The sequence below is a fragment of the Dendrobium catenatum genome, unplaced genomic scaffold, assembly GCF_001605985.2.
Source record: "Dendrobium catenatum unplaced genomic scaffold, ASM160598v2 original_scaffold_106962, whole genome shotgun sequence".
Classification (NCBI taxonomy): Eukaryota; Viridiplantae; Streptophyta; class Magnoliopsida; order Asparagales; family Orchidaceae; genus Dendrobium; species Dendrobium catenatum.
Genome location: NW_021425397.1, coordinates 1 through 1,260, shown reverse-complemented (window position 1 = coordinate 1,260; position 1,260 = coordinate 1). Strand labels below are relative to the sequence as shown.

The window sequence follows — 1,260 nt, the reverse complement described above, 5'->3', positions numbered from 1 at the left end:
AACAAAATAACTTCAAACTCGGAGCCTTCTCGATAAATTAAATTAAATGGAGGATTTACATACATACCACTTTATTTCATGCTATTTACATATTTAACATATAAAATTTTAATATTACATCTTACCACTTATAGAACAAATTTGGGTGCATGGAATGAAATATTATAGTTTATAGGACAGTATGGGTGGTAAGAATGAAATATATGAGCAATATATTTGATATTCAAATTTTATATGAGTGGTAGGAATGTAATATCAAAGTTTTAGATGTTACATATGTAAATATCATGAAATAAAGTAATATGTATGAAACTACTTCCACAATAAAGCCAAGCTATTTTCAACTATTTAATAGATACTTTATTAGATTTAAATGAAAATTTGACTTTAACTGGACACAATGGCGAAAAAGGATTCATTTAGCCGACCCCACGTAGTGGGACAAAGGCTTGTTGTTGTTGTTGTTGTTGAATAGTTGCCTATGGCTTCGTTTGGGATAACTTTCTTCGTGTTTCTTAAAGCAGCTTTCTAGTTCTAAAATTTTAACTTTTGAACTAGAAAGCTATTTTAAGAAGCAGGAAGAAAGTCGTCCCAAACGAAGCCTATGTCTTATTCTTTTTAATAAATCCCAAGTCCTATTTAAGCATGCTCATTGGTTGACACATTCTTCAGGGCCGACTGAAAATAGCAGACTTTGGATGGGCTGCACAGCTACAGGCACATGTAAAGAGACAAACTATGTGTGGCACCATAGATTACCTTGCTCCAGAAATGGTACAGAATAAGGCTCATGATCAAACAGTTGATAATTGGACACTAGGCATACTTTGCTATGAGTTTCTTTATGGTGTCCCACCATTTGAAGCTGATGATAAATACGATACTTTCAGAAGGTACGACTTTATTCCTATTACATTAAGGATTCGTTTGGGACGGCTTCTTACTGCTTCTTAAATTAGCTTTCTCTAAATTAAAATTTTGTACTAGAAAGCTGTTTTAAGAAGCAGAAAGAAAGCCGTCTCAAACGAAGCCTAAGTCGTTACCATATGTATTTCTTAATCTTGAACGTTATGATACACCAGGATTCTTAAGGTTGATATTGTATTCCCTTCTTCACCTTTTGTTTCTCCAGAAGCAAAGGATTTAATCTCCAAGGTAGGTTCAGATATCATCTTCTTTCTTTTGGACACTACAAAGGAATAACTTTTTCTTTTTCACAAATATTCCTTTATACTTGTAGCTTCTAGTGAAGGATTCATC

At 33.2% G+C, this 1,260-nt stretch overlaps 1 protein-coding gene across 1 annotated transcript; it reads left to right on the top strand.

Annotated features, from left to right (window-relative positions):
- Nucleotides 1–614: 614 nt before the first annotated feature.
- LOC110094927 (serine/threonine-protein kinase Aurora-3-like) lies at nt 615–1,255 on the top strand (the record flags this gene model as incomplete). Its single annotated transcript, XM_020820273.2, has 3 exons — nt 615–893; nt 1,083–1,155; nt 1,241–1,255. Coding segments are annotated over exons 1-3 (243 nt in total), but the record flags the coding sequence as incomplete, so codon positions are not given.
- Between the last annotated feature and the right edge of the window lie 5 nt (nt 1,256–1,260).